Source organism: Hemitrygon akajei, chromosome 19 (assembly GCF_048418815.1).
Source record: "Hemitrygon akajei chromosome 19, sHemAka1.3, whole genome shotgun sequence".
NCBI lineage: Eukaryota > Metazoa > Chordata > Chondrichthyes > Myliobatiformes > Dasyatidae > Hemitrygon > Hemitrygon akajei.
Window position 1 is genome coordinate 69,622,799 of NC_133142.1, and position 27,470 is coordinate 69,650,268.

The 27,470-nt window shown below is 43.1% G+C and overlaps 1 protein-coding gene across 1 annotated transcript in view; it reads left to right on the plus strand.

Moving 5' to 3' along the window:
* Positions 1–27,470, plus strand: part of ccdc3b (coiled-coil domain containing 3b) — a 45,178-nt gene that overhangs the window by 6,363 nt on the left and 11,345 nt on the right. The window contains exon 2 of the mRNA XM_073072747.1: positions 6,212–6,386. Coding sequence (XP_072928848.1) covers positions 6,212–6,386 — 175 coding nt within the window. The remainder of the gene's footprint in view (positions 1–6,211; positions 6,387–27,470) is intronic.

Here is a 27,470-nt window from a genome sequence, read left to right on the forward strand (position 1 = left end):
GGTAAAGATAAATTTATTGGTAGAATCCTTTTAGAGATGGTAAAAGTTGCAGAAGATGATGTTGTGGATGTGGAGGCTCATGGCGTGGTAGGTAAGGACAAGTGGGACTATGCTTCAATCAAAAATATTCCAAAATGTAATAATTACTATAAGGTCAAATTAAGCTATTAAAAGTATTCAAATATCTCTTTGAGAAAATAATGACATGAGATGGTGCATTCCATTGGTGAAGGAATTGTCTCCAGAGCACAGGAGACAGCTAGAAAACTGTTAACAAGATTTTTTGTTTGGATGTTTCTTTTTCATTTAATTTTAACCAATAGGAAGAACGAAATGAAAGTTCAAAGTAGCATTGAAGACTGTCACTAAAAATTAAGCTCATTCTTGGTCTTTGAACTGAAAAGCTTTGATATTATTCAAGGACAACTATAATTACAGATTGGGAAGTGAAAATGAACAGACTTCAACAATAGTTTTTAGGTGAGAATCCCAGAATTTTTACTCAGAATTAACATTGATATATTCTGAGGCTAGGATGATTTGTGGAGCTACACAGGGATTCTGACGTGGCTCTAGGTGGTAGAGATGTTTGATAGGATGTTTCAAAACAGAATTGGTAAGTCGATGGACTGCATCTTGTAGGTGGTCCATACAGAAAACAAGTTGCTATAATAGTAGAGAGAGTGAATGTTTAGAGTGGTGGGTGAGAACCCAATTAAGCTATTTTGCTCTGGATTTAATTGACTATGGGCAATGGTGTTGAAGATGTTTGCAATCAGGATGTAATACACAAACACTTGTCTAGACATGACGCTTGACTAGACAAGGAGGATAAGACTTCAAAACTACCTGATCTGCTTCACCATGTCACTCAGACTTATGAAAAAGAGAAGGGTTCATAAGAAGCAGACCAGGCCAAGACTAGAACATGAGTCTGCTTGGCATTGCCACCCAACAGCATGTTCAGATTACATCGAAGAAAATCTTCATTGAAATAGTATTTTTGTAGCATGTCCTTTTAAACTTATGTAAATGGTGATATTCAAGAACATCGATAGAGAGTAGGGAGAGGAGCAGATTTCAGTTCTGATAATGCTCTGAATGACATTGTTATGTGAGGAATTGGAAATGAAATGCAACACTGAAATCATCTGGGAACATCTTTGCTTTGGATCACATAAAGGAAGGAAGATCATTGACAAAATAAGAGAATGTGATTGGTTTCAGGATGCTTTCTTGAGCCACTAGCAATGTTCTGGAGTTTGCTAATATATGCCAATGGATTTTGCATTTAATTCTCTGCATTTCAGTTCATATGAATTGCTTTAGCAGTTATTACAGTCATTCTGATAGCAGACTTTAAAGCTCATTTGCAAGGTGTAGTAAAGCAAACAAAATTAGTTGGAAATTAATGCTCATACCAAGATGATTTTGCATGTAATAAAGGAAAGTAAAGATGAGCATATTTATCAAAGGATTTCAATAACAGACATAATTAACACACATCTTCCTTTACAGGTACACACAAATATCAACATAGTTGTATTACTTTAGTTTATATTTAATGTAAAGCACAGAGTTATAGTGGGCCCCATCACTGAACTGTTCCCATAACCTATGGACTCTTCATCTCATGATCTCAATATTTATTCCTTATTTACTTATTATTTTCTTTCTTTTTATATTTGCACAGTTTGTTATCTTTATCATTCTGGTTGTTCACCATGTTGGTACTGTCTTTTGTTGATTCTATTATGGCTATTGGATTTATTAAGTATGCCTGCAAGAAAATGAATCTCCGGGTGGTATATGGTGACATATATGTATATTGATAATAAATTTACTTTTAACTTTGATCTTTGTCAGCATACCACCAAAGATTTCTAGCACAAAGCTTGAAAGAGAATTCAGGATAAAATTCTCAAAACAATGAAGTGTCGTACCTGTCAACACACAAAAAATGGTGGGAGGAACTCAGCAGGCCAGGCAGCATCCACAGAAAGGAGTAACAGTTGATGTTTCGGGCTGAGTCCCTTCATCAAGCCTGAATAGTCAACTGTTCACCCCTGCCTGGCCTGCTGAGTTCCTCCAGCATTCTGTGGGTGTTGCTTGGATTTCCAGCATCTGCAGACTTTCTCGTGTTTGTAAAGTGTCATATCTGTCTCAAGGTTTGGTTCAGCGCGCATGGAAGTGAGAACTGTCATATAAGCTGCACTCTTCCACTTTAAAGTCAGTTTTCCAGAGTTGGTATAGGTGTTGTAAACCATTCAGAAAGGACAACTCATTTCTACAAATACACCAGCTTAAGAAACCTGATGACTACAATGGGGCACCTCTCAGGTTGAAGGAGCAACCATTCATATTTCACCTAGCGAGCCTTGAACCTGATGGCATAAACATTGATTCCTCCAAATTCCATATATTTTACCCCTCCCTTTTCCCTGCTCTTCAATTCCCCACTCTGGCCTCTGATGTGTTCTCCTTAATTGCCTATCACCTCTCCCTGGGCTGCTTCTCCTTCCCTTTCTCACACGATTCACTCTTCTCCCCTATCAAATTCCTTCTTCGCCAGCCGTTTCACTTTTCTACTCATCACCTCCCAGTTTTTTACTTCATCTCCCCTCTTGCACCCACCTGGCTTCACCCATCACATTCTAACTTGTCCTCCTCCTTCTTATTCTGGCATCTTCCCCATCCTTTCCATTCCCGATGAAGGGTCTTGGTCTGAAATATCGGATTGAATTGAATTAAATGATCTTTATTGTCATTATACATAGGTACAATGAAACTCTATTTGGCTTCCTCTCAGGCAATCAAACAAAGCGGTAGATAAAAACAAGACAGTAACAGAAAAACAGTATTTAATAGATAAGTAGCAGAAAATAAGTTGCAGCAGCACCAGAACATCACAGTAATGCACAAAGTGCCATTAGTGCAAGTATTTGAGTCCTTGTGTGTGCTCACAGTTTCAGTCATTGTTCTGTGGGAGTGGTGTGATGGAGGCCACAGCTCTGGGGTAGAAGCTGTTCCTCAGACGTTTGTTCTGGCTTTTAGTGTTTAACTGTTCAACTGTTTAGTCATTTCTATAGATGCTGCCTGACCTGCTGAGTCCATCCAGCATCCTGTATAGGTTGCTCCCAATTTAGGAAAGCCTTGCAATAATTTCAAAATGAAGAACTCAGAAATAGCCTTGAAGTCTACTTTGGACTAGAGTTATCTGTAACCAGCAAACAACCTTCGTTCATTAGACCTGTTTATTTTCCATCATCTTTCACAACTGAATTACTAAAACCATTGACAATAAGAGCATAAGTTATAGGAGCAGAATTAGGCTATTTGGCTCATTGAGTCTGCTCCATTATTTCATCATGGCTGATCCAATTATCCTCTCAGCCCCAATCTCCTGCCTTCTCCTTGTATCTTTTCATATCCTGATCAATCTGCCTTAAATATACACAAAGCCTTGGCCTCTACAGCTGCCCGTGGCAATGAACTTCACAGATAAGGTAAGACTGTAAATACCAACATATCACTGTATTTTACATCAGATATAATTACAATACCAAATACATCAGTCAGGAACCTTTCCATGAACTAGTTAGAATTAATTAATGTCACCTTAATTGCCATTAACTCCAATACACTTACAAACAGAACTTTATTAACAATAGGTAAACAATACAATTACTTGCATTTGCAAAAAATAACTATCAAGGTAAACGCAATGCATTTCTAATATAACAATGCCATGGCAGTCATTGTAATTTAACATCTGAGATTGCACATTGTTGTTATCTTAAAACGAAATAATTATTTCCATTGGCTGAAAATTTGTATATATCATCATTTATATGATCTGACCACTGGGTAAAGAGGATTAATGCCATAAATCATGTAGCAAGACCACCTAGTAACCTCTGCTGTAAATCACACAGCCGGACTGCCAGATAACACATAAGATACATTAATCAACTTAATAATTGTACTTCATTTTGTTTTAAAATGCCCCCGTGGATTGGTGGTATTCTAACTTGGGCTAAGTTTAGAGCAACTGGGAAACTCAAAGTCCAGTCGAATTGTGTGCCAATTAGTATAGCGGTTAGCACGACTCTATTGCAGCTGGGGGCGCAGAGCTCGGAGTTCAATTCCAATGTCATCTGTAAGGAGTCTGTTTGACCTCCCCGTGGAATGCATGTTTTTTTTCTCTCTCTGGGCACTCTGGTTACCTCCCGTAGTCTAAATACGTAGCAGTTGGGAGGTTACTTGGACTTTGTAAATTGTCCCATGATTAGGCTGGGGATAAATCGTGGGTTGCTGGAGGGTATGGTTGAAAAAAACGGAAGGGCCTATTCCAGCTGTATCTCAATAAATAAAAAAAACAGAAGATTTCTCTTCTCTCTAAAGGGCATCAGATATAATTTTAAAATAAACTACCAGTTTCACTATTACTAGTTTTTCATTTAGAAATTCTATTCCCCAAATATTTGGTTTGGGGCTTGGTTACTTAAGTTGTGAAGATACTGGTCTGTTTTGTCAGATCATAAGTTAGCATCAGATAAGAACCTGAACACATAAAATTCTCTAACCATGTACAGATCTGGTGAATTTACATCATGGGTCTGCAGTGCTAGGACATTAACTTAACTTAGATCTGTGTCGGTGCACTTACTTGCTTTCTTACTTACTTATTATAAGATTGAAAGAGACCATTCAGTCCATCTTGTCCATGAAAGCTCAGAGAAGAGGAGTCACATCAATTCCATTCCCTGCAGTTTGTTCTCTTTCACATGCTCATTAACTCCCCTGTGATTCTCTTTGCTGTTCAGTTACATTAAAGGGTTATTTATTTTCCCCAGCGTATCCTTTGGCTGTGGAAGGAAACCCATACGTTTATGGGGAAAGATTCTAATCCCTTTATCCTCTGAGCTAATAACCCGGCCTTTCTGTTAACCTGCATTATGCTTGCTGTTTTCACAACAGCAGAGATTAGTCTTCAAAAGTAACTTATTGATTCATCAGAATGACATATCTAAAGCACATAAAATACAAATTTAAATTGAGGAATTCCCTTTCCAATCATATGTAATGCTTTCAAAATATTCTCTTGACATTTCAAAATGTGTTCCAAATGAACGTAAGAAGTAGAAGCAGGAATGAATCATTCAGCCCCAGAACTATAATATCAGTTTGTTAGGATCGTTTCACACATTCCTGCAACAACTCCATATCTCTTGTCTCCCTTATCCTCCAAGCATTTATTTATTTTTTCTTTGGAGATACAGCGCAGAACAGGCCCTTTCGACTATTCGAGCTGCACTGTCCAGCGGCCCTGATTTAACCCTAGCGTAACCACGGGACAATTCACAATGACCAATTAACCTACTACTTGGTACATCTTTGGAATGTGGGAGGAAACCAGAGTATGCAGGAGAAAACCCATGCAGCTTATGGGGAGAACATACAAACTGGTATGGGGGCCATCAAGATGGAAATCCAAACTCCAGCACCCTGAGGTGTAATAGTGTCACACTGACTGCTATGCTACCACTTTATTAATATACTTCTTAAATATACTCAGTGACATTGTCTCCTCAGCTCTCTTTAGCAGAGACTTCCAAAGACTTGTTGTATGCTGGTGAAGAAGTTTCTTCTCATCTCAGTTCTGAATTGCCAACCCTTATTTTGAGGCTATGAACCTTAATATCCCTGCATTTACTTCACCAAGCCCTCAAAATATTTAATGACCTCTAGATATTTCATTCAGACATATTAATAACTTACTTTTGAAGACTAATCTCCATTGTTGTGAAGAAGGCAAGTATTATGCAGATTTTGAGGAAAGGGTGGATTTTTAGCTCTGAAGATAAAGGAATTACAATCACTGATTACCACTGACATCTGCCATGAAGCTAGTTGTTTTGTGGCAGCAGTATAGTGTACCACGAATACAAACCACTGCTATCCAGGAGCAGGTACAAACATTCTCTGATGTTTACCATGATATCCTTTATAAACAAAATGTCAGTGGTTGGCATCACTTTGTTGGGCTAAAAGATCTGATCAGCGGTGAGTTGCCTGTGCTTACAGTTTGCTTCCATTTAATTTAGACCTGTCAGTTTATGCCAACAGATTGTCATATTCCGGAACACGGCTTGAATGTACGCAAAGCAGGGGCCTTGAATAAGATTCTGAAATTTCCACTTGCTTTTAGGCTGGATGAAAGTTACAACATTGTGCCACATGGAATCAATTTCCAGGATCCAATTTTCCCTGACACCACTGAGAACAACCAAATGTTTGCCAGTCTCTTCCAGTTCTCCAACTGTACCAGTAGTGTCCATCATCATGTATATTCAGCTGAATGGGATCTGCAAGAGGACAATCGGGTAGGACTTCCTTGATTAGTTTATTTAATAAATTAGAGCCTTATCATTGAATATTACTGTACTTGCATAATATGATGTACAAAATGTATAATCTTCTATGTTGGTTTGTGTTGCTTAGTTGGGCACCTACACATTTGAAAAAAGATTGCCCAATATATGCACACTGGGAGTGTGCTGCCAGTTTCAGACCACTTTGACAAGCAAGCAATCTTATCTTGTCTTTTATATATGCCATTGGTTCTTACAGTTCCTTTAGCTGCCTTTCAAATGTAAATCAAAACTCATTTTAGTTATTAATTGGGGAACTAAAGAAAGACATCACAGGTAAAGCCCTACCTACCACTGAGCACATCTACACCGGGTGCAGTTACAGAAAAGCAGCATCCATCATCAGGGACTCCCACCACCCAGGAGATGCTCTCTTCTCACCGTTGCTATCAGGAAGAAGGTACAGAAGCCTTAGGAACCACATCACCAGGTTCAGGGATAGTTATTACCCCTCAACCATCAGTTTCTTGAACCAAGACGTACAAACAAGTTGGATGAACTCAGCAGGTTGGGCAGCATCCGTTGAAATGAGCTGTCAATGTTTTGGGCCGACCTGCTGAGTTCATCCAGCTTGTTTGTACATCTCGATTTGACCACAGCATCTGCAGTGTACTTTGTGTTTAGTTTCTTGAACCAGAAGGGCATAACTTCATTCAACTTCACTCGCCCCATCACTGAACGGTTCACACCATCTAGGACTCACTTTCAAGGGCTCTTCATCTCAAGTTCTTGATATTTATTGTTCATTTATTATTGTTATCATTCATTTTTCCTTTCTTTTTATATTTGCGCAGTTTGGTGTCTTGCACATTAGTTGTTTGTCCTATTGGGTGTGGTCTTCCTTTGATTCTGTTGTGTTCCTTGGGTCTACTGTGTAAGCCCACAAGAAAATGAATCTCAGGTTTGTATCTGGTGACATATATGTACTTTGATAATAAATTTACCCTGAACTTTGACAGTGGCTCTTTGCCTTCTGCCTCAATTCAGATTTTCACCATTCTTGGCCCATAATGCCTTGTCTCCTTGTATTGGATCTGAGTTAAAGAATTGCATGTCAAATACATGATTAGATCAACCTAGTAGATTTGCTTGTGTCCAGTTGCCTACATACCACAGAGAAGAGGAGCAGGCTCTTCATTCCATTGTGTCTGTTTTATGACTAATAAGTTCAAAGGTAGTAACAACTATTAATGGGGAATACTGTAAATAACTGACAGAAAGCTTAAGCATTTAGACAAAACTACCCTTCTCCAAGGAGAATAAAGTCAAATTACTCAAATTATTTCTATTCCTGATTTTTTATGATGCACAACACTACGTGGGTTGGTGATAAAAATACTTCTATAATTTACATGCTGGGAATAGAAGACCTAAAGAAGAATTAACTAAGTCCTTCTCATCTTATGTAAGTTTTGTGAAACTTAGAAAACAGAAACAAATATATAGGCACTGGCTGTTTGGTCGTTAATAATATTTTTATCTCCACAAATCAGTCACATGGTACATCAAACAGCAAGGGAGTTGTACTAAAACTGGGGTGAACTTAGATTAAGGGGGTTGTGGGAGTTTAATAGATATGAGAAAGTGCACAGGAAATATACAGTACTTATGCCATTATGATATAGGATTTACTTCCTTGCAATTTGACATTCAGATCCTGGTATTGTCAGAGTACCACTGTGATGATGGGTTACTCTTTAAGATCTCAAAAAGCTTTATATTCTATTACCTAATGCATACTTTGCCGACTTCAGATCAACGTCAGCACTTTTCTAGAATCTGGTCTGTGCTTAATCCTATTTTACTGAAGGAACCCTTGTGATTCAAGCAGCCTTCCTGAAGAAGGATTGAAAAGGCAGAGGAGGAGAAAGACGATCATCATCTTTTTCTCCAAATTGCAGTCCAATGCTGAGTAAAACAGCTTGGGGTCGGTCACAAGTCACAGAGCACTACAGTGCAAAACAGGCCATTTGGCCCATCTAGTCTGTAGCAGTCTATTATTCTGCCAAGTCTCATTAACCCACACTGGAACCATAGTTCTCTATTGCCCTCCCATCTATGAACTTATCCAAACTTCTCTTAAACGTTGAAATCACCCAAAACAAAAAGGTGCTTGACAAGAACTGTACTATCTGAAATCATTTCACAGTGCTGAGGAATTTAAATAAACCAGTGGTCTGGCATCAAGAATTCTGATATTATGCATCCACAGAGCACAAACCCAAAACCAAATTTACAAAGCCTCGTTTTCAATTATAACATGTATTTCTCGTTTTGGGAAAGAGCAATTCTTCTGTTTTTGGTTTGAGAAGAATCTATTTTAAATTCCAGCTGTCTGATTCCATTCCAGTGATCTCTATTTTCAGCTTTTCTAGCTGAAATATTGTTTGGTGTGTTTAATTTGATTTTGGAAGAGTTTCAGAGAAGTGGGATATTATATTTTTCTTATGTGAGCTTACACTGTTAGGAGGGTTAAAGTGTACATAGGCAAGGCTGTACATGTGGAATGGAAGAATCCGGTTTGTAAGGATCCAATCATCGTTTGCAATTGTCCTGATGGCCGGGCAAAGGGGCAAAATTCAAAATAAACATCTAACTTCTCTCCTGATGCTCACTCATTCGGTTTCCAGCTGAATGTCAATTCGGGCGCCAAAGGCCTATCACAAGCAGGCAGGAACTAAACAGAATCAGAAAGTGATCGAAGCACTCAGCATCTGTGGAAAAAGAAACTGTTAACCTGGGGACTGTTCATCGGTACTGGGAAAGAGAGAAACAAGTTAGAATAGATAGATGATGGGGGGGGGGGAGGGGGTAAGCTGCCTTATAGTTATATTTTGCTGAAGGCCCTAGGGCGGTGTGTGGATGACATTTGAGAAAATCAGCAAACATTGCTATTTTGTCTTCTTGTTCATATTTCATGGGTAACATAATGAAGAAGGGAGTCTATCTTTTATTCCTCTCTAAGATACAGGTGTTACTGGCAAAGCCAATGCTGACTGGCCAGCTTGAGTTATTCTTAAGAATGTAATGGCGAGCCATCCACTTCAACCAGTGCAGTCTGTGTTGTGAAAGTACTCCACATTGCTGTTAGGGAGGGTTTGCCATGATTTGTACTCAGCAAAATAACAGAGCGATTAATTACAGAGATAAATCTCCAGGTCAGTCCATGGGAAAAGAATTTGTAGACGATTGTATTCCTGTGCATCTCATAGTCCTGCCATCTACATGGTGGAGATACTGAGCTTCAAAGGCTCTATTGAAGAAGCCTTGCCATATTTCTGGAAGGGACTTTGTTAGCATGGTGCACTGGTGGTGGAGAGAGGGAATACTTTGTGTGATTGATTGGATGGCAATCAAGTCAGATGTTTAGTTCTGTATGTTACAAAGATGATTCCAGGAATGAAAAGGTTATCATTTGAGGAATATTTGATGGCTCTGGGTCTGTACTCGCTGGAACTCAAAAGGATGAGGAGGGATCTCATTGAAACCTTTCAAATGTTGAAAGGCCCAGACAGAGAAGGTGTGGAAAGGATATTTCCCATGGTGGGAGAGTCTAGGACAAGAGGGCACAGCCTCAGGATAGAGGGGCACCCTTTCAAATCAGAGGTGCAGAGAAATTTCTTTAGCCAAAGGGTGGTGAATTTGTGGAATTGGTTGCCACATGCAGTTGTGGAGCTGGTCTAAGGCTGAGATTGATAAGTTCTTGATTGGACGTGGCATCAAAGGTTACGGGGAGAAGGCTGGGAACTGGTGTTGAGGAAGAGATAGAAAAAAGGATCAGCAATGATTGAATGGCGGAGCAGACTCGATGGGCCAAATGGGCTATTTCTGCTCCTACATCTTATGGTCTTATGTTGTCAGGCTTCTTGAGAGTTGGTGAAACTGAATTTATTCAGCCAAGTTAATAATAGTCTGTTACAAATGTGCCACAACTCTGAGGGGCCGAAGGGTACAAAGTAGCCCCCTCCTTTTTGAGAATCGCAAGATCGCTATTAATTCGGGTCTGGGACCCAGAAAATGAGAGAGAGACGTTTGGAATGTGTCCTGGCCTCCGCGATACAAAGCCACGGATAACGGTCATTGTCTCTTGGAGACGGAATTGTGTATTGAGTACTGTACTATTCATTGAAGCCCTCAGGGAATGACCAGAGTGGGCTGGTTGAGGGATTGCATCATCACAACCAGATTGACATCTGAGACCCCGTGAGTAAGGATAAAAGAGGGTCTGGGGAACAACCCCTTTAGACGCACCAGGAGAAACGCTAGAAATCCCGTGACAGTGTTTAATAGCGACAGCCGGTGGGGGTCCGCGTGCGTCCTTTCCCTTTGCCGGGATTGGGGCCTTACTATGGAAGAACGGCTTTAGCTAAAGGAGAAACCAACACCAACGGAACTCTGGAAGGATCAACATCATAAAAAGGAAAAGCTGGCAAGTTTCTAAAAACTCTCTCTTGACTCCAACCAAAGGCTGCAGCCTGAATGAACTTGAGTGACTTTTATATTTCCATCAGACAATACATTATCCCCTAGACAACGATAGAGCTTATTTCTTATTGATTATTATTATACCCGCACTTTTAGATTTAGTATTGACAATGTATATTATATGTATGTTTGCATTGATATTATTTTTGTGTATTTTTACCAATAAATACTGTTAAAGATAGTACCATCAGACTTCAACAGACCTCTCTATCTTTGCTGGTAAGTGACCCAGTTACGGGGTTCATAACAACTTGGGGTTCTCGTCTCGGGATTTGATACCAAATTGGGGGGCCAGTGAATCGAGCTTGTAAGTCCAAACTTGGATCTGGTTACGCGGGTAGCCAGACGGGAAACCAGCAAAGATGGACGTGGGTGTATTTATAGAAAACCTGACTCTGGAGGCATTAGAGGCGGCCACAAAGTCGGAATTAATAAATATTGCGAAAGGACTAAACCTCGCAGAGGTGAGGTTGTCGATGAAAAAGCGGGAGGTGCGGAGGGCCATAACTCAGTATTATATTGTGAAGAATGTGTTTTCTGCTGAGGTATTGGAAAATATCCCTGAAAAGGTACCAGCCAGTGGGACGGCTCAGTTAGAGTTGGAGAAATTAAGGTTGGAACATGAAATTAAATTAAAGCAGCTGGAAGCAGCTGAGAAGGAAAAAGAAAGAGCTGAGAAAGAAAAAGACAGGGCCGAAAAGGAAAAAGAGCAGCAAAGAGCCGAAAAGCAATGGGAGCATGAGCTCCAGCTAAAGGAGTTAGAGCAGGACAGAGCTGAGAGACAAAGGGAGCATGAAATTCAGTTAAAACAGCTGGAAGCAGCTGAAAAAGAGAGGGAGAGAGCGGAGAAAGAAAAGGAAAGAGCCGAGAAGGAGAGGGAGGCAGAGAAACAGAGGCAACATGACTTGGATATGGAGAAGTTAAGGCAAGAGCAAAGAGCTCAAGGGTCAGATCGAGAGGAGCGGTTTGATGTTAGTCGGGAGTTGAGGGTAGTACCTCCGTTCGAGGAGACGGATGTTGATAGTTATTTCTTGCTTTTTGAAAAGGTGGCAGTGAATCAGAAGTGGCCCAAAGAGCAGTGGGTGGCGTTGTTACAAAGTGTGTTAAAAGGGAAGGCACAACGGTCATATGCGGCGTTGTCCATGGAGGAGGAAGAGGCGGAGAATTATGAAAAAGTAAAGGAGGTCATTCTCTGGACCTACGAATTGGTACCTGAAGCGTATAGACAAAAGTTCAGAAATTTAAAGAAAGGGTGGAATCAGAAGTATACCGAGTTTGCCTATGAGAAGGGTGTGCTCTTGGATTGTTGGTGTACAGCAGAAATAGTGGAAGAGGATTTTTTGCGTCTCAGGGAGTTAATTCTGATTGTGGAATTTAAAGGTTGTGTTTCGGAGGATATCTGGATGTATTTGAATGAGAAGCCGAATAAGTCTATCTCCGAATTTGCTAGGTTCGCAGATGAATATGTCCTAACCCACAAGAGAAAGTTTTCCTTGAATAAAAGTTACCAGAGAGACCGTGGGAATGGTAGAGAAAGCCCGCCGGCTGAGGCAGAGGTCCCGCCGGGAGCTAGTGGTAAGATTGGGGAGGAGAGGCAAGACGGCAGGAGAGTTCCTGGCTTGACCTGTTTTAATTGTGGAAAGGGGGGACATTTTGCATCTAGGTGCCTTGCTCCGAGGAAGGAGACAGGAAAATGGAAAGCAGCAGTCCCTATAGGATGTGCCGTGGTAATCAGAAAATCGACAAGAGAGCCCCAGGTAGACAGAGTACGAGAAGGGTCTGAGACATGTATGTCAAAAGGAACCATGGCTGTGAGAAAGGGAGGCACACCAGTTCCAGTGCAGATCTGGAGAGACACGGGAGCTGAACTGTCATTGATTAGCAGTAAAGTACTGAATTTGGTCGCAAGACGGGAATGGTAGCTTTGAAAGGAATAGGAAAGGGGACAGAAACGGTGCCCTTGCATAGAATCATTATAAATTGTGAGCTGGTATCTGGACCAGATGAAATAGGGGTGCGATCAGAATTCCCGAGAACTGACGCGGACGTCCTTCTTGGTAACGATTTAGCCGGTGGTAAGGTTTGGTCAGCAATGAAGCTGACGAGCCAGCCTGTGAGTGTTGAGGTCCCGCCCCTAGATTCCAAGATCTATCCCACATGCACGATCACTCGCAGCATGTCGAGAAAGACAGCTGAGACAGAGAGCAGTTTAAATCCGGCCAGTATCGATTTGGCCGAGACGTTTTTACCGACCCTGTACCACGAGGGTTTAGAGGGGGGGTAAAACGGAGAGTAGTACCGTGAAAGAGAGTAAGGGTGAGGGGGTAGTCCTGCCCTTAGTCAGAAGAAAATTTATAGAGGCACGAAGTAAAGATGAGAAACAGATAAAGCTGTTAAAAGGTCCAGGGTTGGACATGGATGATCTGTCTGGTTTGGCAGAACTGTTTGAAGAAGTTGAAAATTCTAAAGGTGTTCCCGATAATGAAATGAGGGCAGTCCTAGATGAAAAGGGTGCCCGTACCTTGAAGAAGTCTGCTGGGTTGGCAGATGAGGTTGTTTCAGCCCACGGGGTTGAGTTTACTCCGGAAGGGAGTTGCCCAGAGAGTAGTTGGGAGGATCAGGGGAATTTAGAATTTGAAAAGGGTACGGGTATTGAAAGCCTGGAAGAGGCAAATGTCCCGTTTGAGTGTGTTCAAGATGTGGACGCACGTGGTACTGAACCTAGTAATGGAGCTCAGAAAAAGTCTGAGGTATTTGATTCAGTTGAAAAGGAATGCAGTCCTTGTGGGTCAGATGGACTTGATTCAGTGAAGAAAGAGTTAACCTTGGTAATAGTGGGAAGTGAGAATCCCCAGTTGTTTGTGTTCGAAGGTGTGTTAAAAGTTAGTGAGGAGATAAAAGGTGGTGAGGTGAATATTATTATTGAAAGAAAAGGGAAAAGTGTAGTTCCTAAGTTGAATGAAGAAATTTTAAAGACTGGATTGATGTCAGAAGCAGCAACCAGGCTACAGATACAATAGCTTGATAACGCGGTGCCTGCGAATCAATTACAGGTTGAGTTGGAATGTAAAGGTGCCCCACACGCTATTGTTATTCAAGAGTGTGGTGTGAAAAAGCAGAATTCGAAATGCTGTTTGAACAAAGAGTTTAAACTGAAAACTAATAGCCTGAAGGGTCCTGAAGAGAAAACTAGCAACTTGCTTAAACTTAAAGAATTGTGTGGAAATTCGGAAAATGGTCTAAGTTTGGAACACATTATTGATAAAATAACTCCTATGAAAGGAGCGGGCGAAAGCCTATTTCACCATGGTGCACAAGCTCACCACGTGGGAGTTAACTGGAAAAGGGGCGAGGGTTGACAGGATGCCATTTTTAAATAGCAGGGTCCGGTTTTAAGGGATTTCGACAAAGCATGTGAATAATAAAGACAACCCCCATGGAAGATTGACTGTTAAGTTTGAAAGTAACATAAACATTAGTATTTGCATGAACTTTTGTAGTATACACGTAAGCTAAGATCACAACTCTTTAGTTTTTGTTTGCTGAAGGAAAGAAATTTTAAAAAGGTGGTTATTAAATTGAAGTCTGATGCTACAAGACTTTAGTAAGGTACAAGATGTTAAGATATTAAAGGAAGTGACAATGTAATCGGTAACTGTTTAGATGCTGAATTGAATGTATAACTGTATTGCTCTGCAGTGAAAAAAAAACTTTTGTATTGTGTTAGATTCTAAAATCCTGTGAGACTCTGTATTACTTCGTTTTTACCGATGGTAAAAACGCGTTGAAGAAAGGGGGTGTTACAAATGTGCCACAACTCTGAGGGGCCGAAGGGTACAAAGTAGCCCCCTCCTTTTTGAGAATCGCAAGATCGCTATTAATTCGGGTCTGGGACCCAGGAAATGAGAGAGAGACGTTTGGAATGTGTCCTGGCCTCCGCGATACAAAGCCACAGATAACAGCCATTGTCTCTTAGAGACGGAATTGTGTATTGAGTACTGTACTATTCATTGAAGCCCTCAGGGAATGACCAGAGTGGGCTGGTTGAGGGATTACATCATCCCAACCTGATTGACATCTGAGACCCCGTGAGTAAGGATAAAAGAGGGTCTGGGGAACAACCCTTTTAGACGCACCAGGAGAAACGCTGGAAGTCCCGTGACAGCGTTTGGTAGCGACAGCCGGTGGGAAGCTCACGTGCGTCCTTTCCCTTTGCCGGGATTGGGGCCTTACCACGGAAGAACGGCTTTAGCTAACGGAGAAACCAACACCAACGGAACTCTGGAAGGATCAACATCATAAAAAGGAAAAGCTGGCAAGTTTCTAAAAACTCTCTCTTGACTCCAACCAAAGGCTGCAGCTTGAATGAACTTGAGTGACTTTTATATTTCCATCGGACAATACATTATCCCCTAGACAACGATAGAGCTATTTCTTATTGATTATTATTATACCCGCGCTTTTAGATTTAGTATTGACAACGTATATTATCTGTATGTTTGCATTGATATTATTTTTGTGTATTTTTACCAATAAATACTGTTAAAGATAGTACCATCAGACTTCAACGGACCTCTCTATCTTTGCTGGTAAGTGACCCAGTTACGGGGTTCGTAACAAGTCCAAGACATTCCTGACATGGGCCTTGTAAATGCTGGAAAGTACATAATTTGTTAGGAAACAGGTCACTCAGAGTAAAATCAGCATACTCTGATTCACAATTAGAACTATTGTTTATGTGGCTTGTTCAGTTAAGTTTCTGGTCATAGGGTCACTGAATCTTAGAGCTGTACAGTTCAGTAAAGGGCCCTTTGGTCATCTCACATCCATGATCCATTTTACTGAATGCTCATTGGTAAATTCTTCCAGGTTATTAATGGCTAAAAGGGATTAAAGTCAGTCTTCACAGTCACTGAGATGCCTGACAGGAAGACAATTCTGTGGAAGCAGAACAGGGTCATTTCCTTCAAAAGCCACTTTCTTCCTCCTGAACAGGGACCTTTGCTCTGAAAGCAACATTCTTCCTCCTGGTCCTCTTGTATATGCTCTTCTCCAAGCTCTCCCTCATGGTCATCAGACTCTGAGCCTCCCTAATGTTTCTTTCTCTGGTAAGGCTGTGCTACACGAAGACTAGCTCAGCTTACTGTACTGATGCAGACAGCAAAATCTTACTGACAGTGTTTTCCACCATGCCTGCTATCTGCATGGCTCTTGCTGTATGGTTGCTGAGGGTCAGAGAGTATATGGGTGAGAACAGACAGTGAGTACTTATGTCCCTAACATACTGTACATGCACCTATCCAGGCAGTTTTATAGTGAAATAGCATGGGGGGGAGGGAGTCGTTCTAGGACCAAGGGGCACAGCCTCTGAATTCAAGTACGTCAATTTAGAACAGAGATAAGGAGGAATATCTTTAACCAGAGGGTAATGAATGTGTGTAATTTATTTCCACAGACAGCTGTGGAGGTCAAGTCATTGGGTATATTTAAAGCAGAGGTAGATATGTTCTTGAATATTAAGGGCATCAAAGGTGATGGAGAGTAGGCAGGAGAATGGGGTTGAGAGGGATAATAAATCAGCCATGATGGAATGGCAGGGCAGATTCAACCACATCCACTCAATCCCGGCCTTTCAACAGTCAATAGGTTTTAATGCGATCCCCTCTCATTCTTCTAAACATCAAAGAGTACAGGTCCAGAGTCATCAAACATTCATCATGTGTTAACCCTTTCATTCCCAGGATCATTCTTCTGAACTTCCTCTGGACCCTCTCCAATGCTAGTACATGCTTTCTTAAATAGGGGGCACAAAACTACTCACAATACTCCAAGTGCAGTCTGACAAATGACTTATAAGTTTCAGCATTACATCTTTGCTTTTATATTCTAGTCTTCTCAAAATGAATGCCAACATTGCATTTGCCTTTCTCATCATCAGCTCAGCCTGCAGGTTAACCTTTAGGGAATCCTGCTTGAGGGTTCCCAAGAGCACCTTCGATTTCTGAATTTCTCCTCATTTAGAAAATAGTCTATGTCTTTATTCCTTCTATCAAAGTGCACAACTACACACTTCTCTACACTATATTCCATCTGCCACCTCTTTGCCTATTCTCCTCTGTCTAAGGTATTCTACAGGCTCCCAGCTTCCTCAGCACTACTTGCCAGGCCTCCACCTGTCCTCATATCGTTTGCAGCCTCAGCCACAAAGCCATCAATTCTGTCAAAGTTATTGACATGTGAAAAGAAGCAGTCCCACATTGACATCTGCTGAACATCAGTAGTCTTCAGCAGCAAAACTGAAAAGACCCCCTATGTTGCTACTCTTCGTTCATGCCAGTCAGCCAGTCTTCTATCCATGTTAGCATCTGTCTTGTAATATCTGAGGCTCTTACCTAGTTTAGCAGCCTCATGTGCAGCACCTTCTCCAAGGCCTTATGAAAATCCAAAGCACTCCTTTGTCTATCCTGCCTTAAACAATTCCAATGGATTTGTTGAGCAAGATTTTCCCTGAAAGAAACCATGCTGACTTTAACTTATTTTATTATGTGTCTTCAAGTACCCCAAAACCTCATTCTTAATAATGGACTCCAACTTCTTTCCAAACTTTAAGCATATTAACTGGCATACAATTTCCTGTCTTTTGCCTCCTTCACTTCTTAAGGCGTGGAGTAACATTTGCAATTTACCCTTCCTGAAGACCATAAGACATAGGAGCAGGATTAGACCATTCAGCCCATCGAGTCTTCTCCTCCATTTCATCATGGCTGATCTCGGATCCCACTCAACTCCATACTCCTGTCTTCTCACCATATCCCTTAGTGCCCTGACTGATCAAGAAACGATCAATTTCTGCCTTAAAAATACCTACGGACTTGGCCTCCGCTGCAGTCTGTGGCAGAGCATTCTACAGATTTACTACACTCTGGCTAAAAAAATTCCTCCTTACCTCTGTTCTAAAAGGTTGCCTCTCAATTCTGAGGCTGTTCCCTTGAGTTCTGGATACCTCCTCCATGGGAAACATCCTCTCCATTTCCACCTTATCTAGTCACTTCTACAATTGGTAAGTTGCAATGAGATTGCCCTACATTGTTCTAAACTCCAGTAAGTTTGCTCACTGGAATTTAGAAGTGCCAAATGTTCCTCAAATGTTAACCCCTTCATTCCTGGAATCATCCTTGTGACCCTCCTCTGGACTCTCTCCAATGGCAACACATCCTTTCTGAGATATGCAGGCCCAAAACTGTTGACAATAGTCCGTATGGCCCAACTAATGTCTTACAAAGCCTTGCCATTATCTCCTTGATTTTATATTCTATTCCCCTTGAAATAAGTGCCAACATTGCATTTGCCTTCTTTACCACGGACTCAACCTGTAAATTATCCTTCTGGGAGTCTTGCACGATGGCTCCTAAGTCCCTCTACACCTCTGATGTTTGAATTTTCTCCCCATTTAGATAATAGTCTGCCCTATTGTTCCTTTTACCAAAATACATTATCATACATTTTCCAACACTGTATTCCATCTGCCACTTTTTTGCCCATTCTTCCAATTTGTCTAAGCCCTGCTGCAATTCCATTGATTCCGAAGTATTACCTACCCCTCCATCTATCTTCATATCTTTTGTAAACTTTGCCACAAAGTCATCAATTCCACTACCTAAATCATTGACAAATAATGTGAAAAGTAGCGATCCCAATATTGACCCTTGAGCAACACCACTAGTCATTGGCAGCCAACCAGAAAAGGCCCCCTTTATTCCCACTCCCTGCCTCCTGCCTGTCAGCCACTCCTCTATCCACGCCAGTATCCTTTCTGTAACACCGTCGGATTTATCTTGTTAAGCGGCCGTAGGTCTGGCACCTTATCAGATGCTTTCTGAAAATCCAAGTAAATGACATCCACTGCCTCTTTGTCTACCCTGAATGTTATTTCCTCGATGAACTTTAACAGATTTGTCAGGCACGATTTCCCTTTACAGAAACCATGAGACTTTGACTTATTTTATCATTAGTCTCCAAGTACCCTGAAAACTCATCCTTAATAACAGACTCCAACACTTTCCCAAACACTGAGATTAGGCTAGCAAGCCTATGATTTCCTTTCTTTTGCCTTCCTCCCTTCTTAAAGAGTGGAGTGACAACTGCAATCATCCAGTCCTCCGGGACCATACTAGAATCAAGTGATTCTTGAAAAATCATGACCAAAGCATTCATTATCTCTTCAGCAACCTCCGTCAGGATTCTGGGATGTAGTCCATCTTGTCCAGATGACTTATCCACCTTAAGAACTTTGAGTTTGCCTAGCATTTTTTCCTTTGTAGTAACAATAGTACTCACTCCTGCTCCCTGACACTCATGGACCTCTGGCACACTGCTGGAGTCTTCCATACTGAAGGCAAATGCAAAATACCCATTAAGTTCATCTGCAGTTTCTTTGTTCCCCATTACTACCTGACCAGCATGGCTGATTTATTATCCCTCTCAACCTCCTTCTCCTGCCCCCCTTAACCTTTGACACCCTGACTAACTAAGAAACTATCAATCTCAGTTCTAAATATACTCAATGTTTTGGCATCGACAACCACTGATGCAATGAATTCCACAGATTCAACACCCTCAGGCTAAACAAAATAATTCTCATCATCTAGTCCTGACGAAGGGTCTCGGCCTGAAACGTCGACAGCGCTTCTCACTATAGATGCTGCCTGACCTGCTGTGTTCCACCAGCATTTTGTGTGTGTTGTCATTCTCATCTCTGTTCTAAATGGACGTCCCTCCATCTGAAGGCTCTCCCCTCTGGTCCTAGACTCATCCACTATAGAAAACATCATCTCCACATCCACTAAATTTAGACCTTTCAATATTCGATAGGTTTTTGTTTTATATGTACAGATGTGGAACCCTGGAGTATACTGTGCAAAGAAGACAATATCCAGAGAGCAGAACTATGGGACATCTTTGTATAGCGAATGCAATGCAAAATGCAGTGATATATCTATACCATCAGCAGGACAAGGATTGGCCCAAAGAAGCTCTGCAGATTTTTAAAGTGTGAAGCGTTGCTTTTTGTAGATGATGTAACACTTGTCACCATCTCCCAGAATCCCTTCAGGACACTCAAATATCTTTGAAACATTCATTTAAGAGGTTGTGATCTGTAATCTAAGGTGGAAAACTGAATTAACTAGAAAAAATCTACTGAGGGTAGGTAGAATCTTACGTTAGAAATTAGCACGACTCAATCATTCTCAAAAAATAGCAACGATTAAATCTCTTATTAGAAATACTGGACAATGGAATTCATTAAGTACAAAACAGGAACTAAATTGATTTTTCAGGTTCCCAGTACATAAGACCAGAACACTTAGGAGCAGTGTTAGGGCACTGTCTGCTGTGCCATTCAATCATGGCTGATTAATTTTCAACCACTTTCTCCCACTTTTCCCCTCTAACTCTTCAAGAATCTAATAACCTTTGCCTTAAATAGACCCAATAACTTAGCCTCCTCGGAACTCTGAATTCCAGATTCACCACCCTCAAGGTATTCTTCCTCATATCAGTTTTAATGGTCATGTACATCTCTTTATTCAGAGGCTCTGCCCTCAGATAAATTCTCACCACATCTACTCTGCCCAGCCTTTCAAGGTCTAATAGGTTTCAGTGAGATTTCCCTTCATCTCCATTGAGGACAAGCCCTGTGACATTAACTACTCCTCAAATACTAAGCCATTCATTCCTGGGATCATTCTTCGATGAACTGCCAGCCATCTTTCCTCAGATGTGGGGCGCACTCTAACCACTCTAATTCAATCACTTGTTTTGCTACACTATGACTACTTTAAACACTTTGCACTAAAGTAGATCTTATTTCTTTTCTGTTGCAATAATGTCCTTTCTGGTAAAGTTGTGTTTGATTTAAGCTTACCTTGTGAATGCTGATTGTATGATGTTACCTGTCTGTGATGCCATTGCAGGTAAGTTTTTCATTACACCTGTGCACATGACAATGAACTCGACTTTGACAGTCTTTTCAATATGATGTGTTTATTGTTCAGGGGTACAGGATGTTTGAGGGTGGGTTGCGGGTAGGAAGCAGGCTTGTAGAAAAGTACCGAATCATTCAAAGGAAGAGTTAAATCTGAGTATTAAACAGCAGTGGGTGATTTGAATCACTTGTGATATGGAAGAATAGAACTACTAACTGAATGGATGATATATACATTGATAAATATATTTAGGCCAATAAATTATGTAGTGTAACGCAACGTTTATGTGATCCATGCAGGCAATCTGGGTGCGGCAGAGTAACAGTTACCACAATTGATTTACAGTGCCAGTAATCACCAGTCAGGGTCTGATTTCCGCCATTGTCTATAAGGAGATTGTACAGTTTTCCCTGACCACAGGGTTTCCCTGGATGCTCGGTTCTTTCTCATATTCCAAAGATGTACTCTTAGGATCAGTGAGTTGGGGGCATGCGTATTGGTGCCCGATGTGTAGTGACACTTGCAGGCCATCCCATCTTCAGACTGCGTTGTTCATTTGACACAAACAATGTATTTCACTGTATGTTTTAATGTAAATGAGACAAATAAAGCTATTTTTAAAAAAATCTCTTTTAAAAAAATTACCAGAAAACTGAAATGTGCCATTTTGACTCTGGATCCTCCATGCATATAATGCACAAATGCATGGTGGCACCCTGTACCATCCAGGGGTGTATCGTGCAAAACCACGCCCTACCCCTTCTACCACTACATCACTATACAACCACACTTCAGACACACCATCAAGGAAATTACCTTTCTTGCCCTGATCCACCCTAGTATTTCCCACAGTGATTACCACTCAATCATGTGATCTGTGGTTCTGGACCCTCTGAAGTTCCTCTATGTTGGTCAGTTCAAAGGAAAAGACCTCTCTATTACATCAAAGCTTGATGGTCTACTTCAATGCACAAGTTTCAGTTGCACTCTTTTACAGTATAGAAGGATTTCAAGACCCTTTGGTTTATGCTGGGCAATAGTATTCATATAAGTATCTTCCTCTTCTTCTTCATGTGCCTTGCACGTTACACATTTGGGCGATCATGGATCTCCACATCGTCAATGATATCTCACACACTTAGATCTGTTAGTACTTTCACAGTGTCCATATATTTTCTTCTTTGCTTTCCTCTTCCGTGCTTCCCAGCCATATGGCCTTGTAAGGTAAGGTATTCTATTTCTCCCTTTCTGATGACATGGCCCAGGAATTTAAGTTTCCTTTCATTTAATGTTCTCATTAAAGATCTTTCTGTATGGGCACATTGGAGTTCTGTCTCATTAGTTACCCTATCTCTATATGATATTTTCAGCATTCTTCTAAGAAACCACATTTCTGTTGTTTCTAAGTTTCTTTGGAGTTCTGGTGTTACAGTCCATGTTTTGGAAGCAGACAGCAAGATAGACCAGATGTAACATTTTAGTAGCCTAAGCCTTGTTGTCATAGAAATGTGTCTGTTGGTAAAAATGGGTTTCATTTTTTGGAAGTTGGTTTTGGCAATGGCAATTCTTCTTTTTATTTCTACTTCTAGCATCTTATGGTATAAAGCTACCAAAGTAATTAAAGCTGGTCTTTTGTTCAATCTCTTGGTTACTGATGCACAATTGGCAGTTGGGAGTATCCTGCTGTTTTGATATTAACATACATCTGGTTTTTTTACGGTTGATGGTTAGACCAAAATCTGCACTTGTTTGTACTATTTTGTCTAGGAGGATTTGTAGGTCTTCTGCAGCACTTGCTATTAGGGTGGTATCGTCTACATATCTTATATTGTTGATGTTAACACCTCCAATTTTTATCCCATCTAGGTCTTCTATTTCTCTGAGAATCATTTCACTATAGATATTAAATAATTCTGGTGAGGCAACGCATCCTTGTCTAACTCCTCTTTGAATTTTAGTCCAACTGCTTATATTATCATCAATTTTTACTGCCATCATTTGGTTGCAATATAAGTATTGAGCAGTTGCTGGTCCCTTCTGTCAATGTTTTGTTTAGCAAGAATTTGAAATAATTTTTCATGTTGCACTTTGTCGAATGCTTTAGTGAAATCAATAAAACATAAAAAGACATCATTTTGATATTCAATTGCCCCTTCTGAAAGTATTCGTAGTATGAAAATTGCGTTCGTAGTTCCTCTATCCTCAATAAACCCATATTGCAGTTTAGAAGTTTCTGGCCTTAACTTGTTTTTAATTCAACTCAGAACAATTCTCAACAAAATCTTTATTATGTGACTCATAAGGATGATTGTTCTATAATTTTTGCAGTCAATAGTTCCAGGAATTTTTGACAGAGTTATAAATACTGATTTCAAGAGATCGTCAGGCAATACACCAGACTCATATATGCCATTAAACAGTTCAAAAGAATATCTATGCCCAGATCTTCTAGGGCTTGTATCATTTCCACTAAAATTTCATCAGGTCCAGTGGTGTTTCCATGTTTCATGCTTTTCATTGCTTTAGTTATTTCTTCTTTGCTAATAGCTGGGCCAGAATTAGGGTGTTTAAATCTGGGGGTATCCCTGATGCACCATCAATAACTTTCAGAGACAGGAAGTGAACGATAGGCTTTTATTAGCAGTAAAAAGGAAGCACGACATCTCAGAGACTGAGGGAGGAGTAGTGCCCCAATCCCCTTTATACAGGGATCTGTGGGAGGAGCCACAGGAGCAGTCAGCAGAGGGGCATGTCCAGACAGGTATACATAGTTTACCACATTCACCCCCCCTCCCTTTGTTTTAAAAGAGAGTCCCCACGGGGCGAAGTTTCTTACAAGTATATTTACAGGTTAAGTCTATCAGGCGGTCGAGTCTGTCGCTGCGATCTACGTAGCACCGGTGACGGTGGTTGTGCTGGTTCCGGCCTGACTTGAGGTGCCAGCCCGTTAGGCGTCAGTAATCCCTCATGCGTGTGTGTGGCACCCAGTATGGGAGTGTCGTGAGGTGTCTGTGTAGGGCTTGGTGTGCGCGGTGTCTCGTGGGTATATACATCGGTGGGTACAGGGTTCATAGTCACCGTGGAGTGTTCGGGGTAAGGGTCTGGTGCTCCTGCGGGCGCCAGGTCGCGGACGGAGACCGTGTCCTCCCGCCCATCAGGTAAGACCACGTAGGCATACTGGGGTTTCGCATGAAGTAGGTGAACCCTCTTGACCAGCGGGGAGTATTTATTGCTCCTCGCATGTTTCCAGAGCAGCACTGGCCCTGGGGACGTCAGCCAAGCCAGTAGGGTGGTCCCTCCCGGTGGCCGACTTCCTGGGAAAAGAAAAGAGTCGCTCATGAGGGGTGGCATTGGTGGACGTGCATAACAGGGAGCGGATGGAGTGGAGTGCCTCGGGGAGGACCTCCTGTCAGCGAGAGACAGGCAATCCCTTTGACCTAAGGGCTAAGAGTGTGGCCTTCCACACCATGGCATTCTCCCTCTCCACCTGTCCATTTCCCCAGGGATTATAGCTCATGGTCCTACTAGTAGCAATACCCCTAGCCAGCAGGTATTGGCGCAGCTCGTCACTCATAAAGGAGGACCCTTTATCACTGTGGATATAGCAGGGATATCCGAACAGAGTGAAGAGCTGCCGCAGGGCTTTTATGACAGACTTGGCAGTGGTATCGGGGCAGGGGATGGCAAAGGGGAACCGCGAGTACTCGTCGATTATGTTAAGAAAGTACACATTGTGGTTGGTGGAGGGAAGGGGGCCATTAAAGTCGACACTCAGTCGCTCAAAGGGGCGGGTGGCCTTGATAAGTTGTGACTTTTCAGGATGGTAGAAGTGCGGTTTGCACTCAGCGCAGACTTGGCAGTCCCTGGTCATCATCCTGATTTCCTCAAGGGAGTAAGGCAGGTTCCGGGCTTTCATGAAATGGAAAAGCCGGGTGACCCCCGGGTGGCAAAGATCTGCAAGGAGGGTGTATAGCCGGTCGAGCTGCGCACTGGCACATGTTCCCCAGGATAGGGCATCAGGGGGCTCATTGAGCCTTCCAGGCCAGTACAGGATGTCATAGTTGTAGGTTCGATTCACCACCTCAAAATTTTATCATTTTTGATTTTGCCCTGCTGTTGGTTGCTAAACATGAACGCAACTGAGCGCTGGTTGGTCAGCAAGGTGAACCTTTTGCCAGCGAGATAGTGCCTCCAGTGCCTAATAGCTTCCACTATGGCCTGGGCTTCTTTCTCCACCGCAGAGTGCCGAATTTCAGGGCCTTGAAGGGTACGAGAGAAGAATGCTACCGGCCTTCCTACCTGATTGAGGGTAGCAGCCAGCGCGAAGTCAGAGGCGTCACTCTCTACTTGGAAGGGAATGGTCTCGTCCACTGCATGCATCGTTGCTTTGGCAATGTCCCCTTTAATGCGGCTGAAGGCCACGCAGGCCTCGACTGAGAGGGGAAATGTGGTGGACTTGACCAGGGAGCGGGCCTTGTCTGCATAATGGGGGACCCATTGGGCATAATAGGAAAAGAAGCCCAGGCACCGTTTGACGGCTCTGAGGGTGGTGGGAAGAGGGAGTTCCAACAGGGGGCACATACGGTCGGGGTCAGGGCCAATGACTCCGTTATCCACGACATACCCAAGGATAGCAAGTCGGGTGGTTCCAAAAACACACTTGTCCCTGTTATAGGTGAGGTTAAGAGCTTTGGCCGCTTGGAAAAATCGTTGGAGGTTGGAAATCGTGATCCTGCCAGTCGTGACCACAGATGGTGATGTTATCCAGATATGGGAACGTGGTCTTCAGTTGGCACTGGTCCACCATCCGGTCCATTTCCCTCTGGAAGACAGAGACACCATTCGTGACACCGAAGGGGACGCGCAGGAAGTGATAGAGCCTGCCGCCCGCCTCGAAGGCAGTGTAGGGACGGTCCACCGGGTGGATGGGGAGCTGATGGTAAGCGGATTTTAGGTCTATGGTCGAGTACACTTTGTACTGAGCTATCTGGTTGACCATATCCGCGATGCGGGGTAGGGGGTACGCATCAAGCTGCGTGAACCTATTGATGGTTTGACTATAGTCCACGACCATCCTATTTTTCTGCCCGGTCCGAACAACAACCACCTGGGCCCTCCAAGGACTTGTGCTTGGCTCAATGATCCCCTCCCTGAGCAGCCGCTGCACCTCTGACTGAATGAAGGCCCTGTCCCCTGCGCTGTACCTCCTGCTTTTAGTTGCCACAGGTGTACAGTCGGGGGTCAGGTTGGCAAACAGCGGTGGGGGAGGGATCTTGAGGATGGAGAGGCTGCAAGTGGTGTCTGTAGCGCGGCTGTTGGCATGGTGCTGGGTGGGATGTGCAGGTCGGTATGTGTGTGTGGTCAGTAGCGGGGTATGTGATGAATTCCTACAGAACTGGGGATTTGTGACAGTGATTGGTGGGAGGGGCCCGTCATACTCCATTGTCACACCTTTCAGGCGGCTCTGGAAGTCGAGCCCCAATAGCACAGGGACACACAGTTGAGGCATGACCAGTAACGCAAAGTCCCGATATTCTGTGCCCTGCACCACCAATGTAGCTACACAACCCCCCCCGGATGTCTGTGGAATCCGATCCAGAAGCCATGGTGACACTCTGGCTTACCGGCCATGTCACGAGTCCGCAGCGTTGCACTGTGTCCGAGTGAATAAAACTCTCAGTGCTGCCCATGTCAAACAGGCAGCTAGTCCTGTGCCCCTCCAGCAGGATGTCCATCATTGACCTTGCGAGCTGGTGTGGAGCGCTTTGGTCGAGGGTCACGGAGGCCAGAGTTGCATCGCCATCTTGGTGACCGGTAAGCACCCGTGGGTCGGGGGCAGGGCGAGGTGGCGCCGACAAAGATGGTCACCCCCATGCCTCGCACGCGGTGGGCAGGCAAGATGGCGGTGACCAAGATGGCGACCCCCATGTCTCGCACGCGACGCTGCTCGACCCCGCTCGTGGTTTGGACTTACAGGCCTTGGCAAAGTGGCCCTTCTTTCCGCAGCTGGAGCAGGTAGCTTCTCGGGCCGGGCAGCATTGTCGGGGGTGCTTTTCGAGTCCGCAGAAGTAACACTGCGTGGACTCGCGACTGGCAGCAGCCGAGGTCGACTCACCAGCGGGTTGCGGGGACTTCACGGACTCGCGACTGGCAGCAGCCGAGGTCGGTTCACCGACGGGTTGCGGGGACTTCACGGACTCGTGACTGGCAGCAGCTGAGGTCGATTCACTGACGGGTTGCGGGGACTTCACGGACTCGCGACTGGCAGCAGCCGAGGTCGGTTCACCGACGGGTTGCGGGGACTTCACGGACTCGTGACTGGCAGCAGCTGAGGTCGATTCACTGACGGGTTGCGGGGACTTCACGGACTCGCGACTGGCAGCAGCCGAGGTCGATTCGCCGGCGGGTTGCGGGGACTTCATGGACTCGCGACTGGCAGCAGCTGAGGTCGGTTCGCCGGCGGGTTGTGGGGTCTGCAGCACCCACGAGGCCGGCGGGAGATCGCGCGCTTGGACAGCGTCAGCGTTGTGCAGAGTGGCCTCCAGCGTGTCGGCCAGCTCCATCG